This window comes from Morone saxatilis, unplaced genomic scaffold (genome assembly GCF_004916995.1).
Source record: "Morone saxatilis isolate NCDOM2014 unplaced genomic scaffold, NCSU_SB_2.0 Contig15, whole genome shotgun sequence".
Taxonomy (NCBI): domain Eukaryota; kingdom Metazoa; phylum Chordata; class Actinopteri; family Moronidae; genus Morone; species Morone saxatilis.
In genome coordinates this window covers 15,315,438-15,316,803 of record NW_023339707.1, presented here as the reverse complement: position 1 = coordinate 15,316,803, position 1,366 = coordinate 15,315,438, and the positions used below count along the sequence as shown (strand labels likewise).

At 38.5% G+C, this 1,366-nt stretch overlaps 1 protein-coding gene across 1 annotated transcript in view; it reads left to right on the top strand.

Moving 5' to 3' along the window:
• The first annotated feature begins 502 nt into the window (after positions 1-502).
• si:ch211-117c9.2 (solute carrier family 26 member 6) overlaps positions 503-1,366 on the top strand; it is an 11,063-nt gene continuing 10,199 nt past the window's right edge. Inside the window, exon 1 of the mRNA XM_035656639.1 lies at positions 503-839. Within this exon, the coding sequence (XP_035512532.1) occupies positions 700-839 (140 nt within the window). The 5' untranslated portion in view covers positions 503-699. The remainder of the gene's footprint in view (positions 840-1,366) is intronic.

Here is a 1,366-nt window from a genome sequence, read left to right as displayed (position 1 = left end):
AGGGTAAGCCATTTGATTTAATAAACTAAAAAAACAACTAGACTAGTCACAGAGATTTTAAAACATACTAAGCAAAATCTTCTGGTCTCCTTTCAGCAAACTGAAGAATAGAGTTATTTTGGGTTTATGTGAACAATCTTTAGAAAGAAGGAGATTTCTTATTTGGACTGCCACATTCTATAAAGTATACTGCGCAATTCCAGTAGCACAATGTATCAAACTTTTCTGCTGACCATGAAAATACTTTATCTGAATGAGGACAGTTAGGCCGCCATAAAGATAAAGATAAGATGTTTCAGTCAGACTGACACAAGAGTGAGGTATGTGCTTTTTAAAAGAAAAAAAAAACAGTACAAACTTTAATCGGATTTATACTTGTCAACTGTAGTTAATCAATACATTGTGACATTCAGACCCACACACACACATTGCCTCAGGTGTGTATTCAGAACAAAGACATGTGAGGCGGTGGTTATACCTTTATAAGAACAGGAAAGAAGCAGTCACTCCCACAGTCCAAAAACAAGCACGGTTAATTAGTACAGCACAGTGAGGAGGCTTCACTCACACTACACAGTGTTTTGCTTTTGTTGTGCAACTACAACTGTCTCTCTCTCTGGGCAAGAAGACCCTCAGGCAAGGGAGGAGCTCAAATTGACACTGGTTTTACGGAGGTCTGTTGAATTTGATCAAACAGACATGGAGATGAAGGACTATCCAGCTGTGGAGTATTTTGTGCAGAGGAACGTTCTGGATGAGTTAGGTCTGGATGAAGTGGCACAAAAAGGGACGTGGTCCACTAAACCAACCCTGGGTGAACGGGTGAAGGAGTCCCTAAGGTAAAAATACGACCATAAATGAAAACATGCAGTAGAAACATGGCATATAGAGAGGATAGGACGCAGGGGAGGGGTGTGTGACAGGAACACTGAGCTAAACAAGGATAGAAACTAAAGAAAAGAATGTGTTTGGATGTGAATGCACTTTTCCTTACTGTGGATTACTGTGTGTAACTGCTCACTCAACCCATAAAGTGATTTGTGAATGAGTCATGAATAAGTTTGTGTGTACATGCAAATGTATGTGTGGATGCTTCTCTGGTTAACTGTTTTGTTTTGCTATCTCCAAGGAAAACTGTGATAATGGATGAGCAAAGTGCATAGTTTTATTGTCTAACATCTAGTGACATTTCAGCACAGACTTCACAAGACTCAATTTGTGCCCTCGATAGAACAAGTTGTTAAATCTAATATTTATCTAATAAAATATCTGATATGTTAATGCCATCTTTCTCACATTTTAATATTCAGTTCACTAACCCTCTAAACTGAGGTGAACAGCAGCATATTGACATGTTAGTGTTACT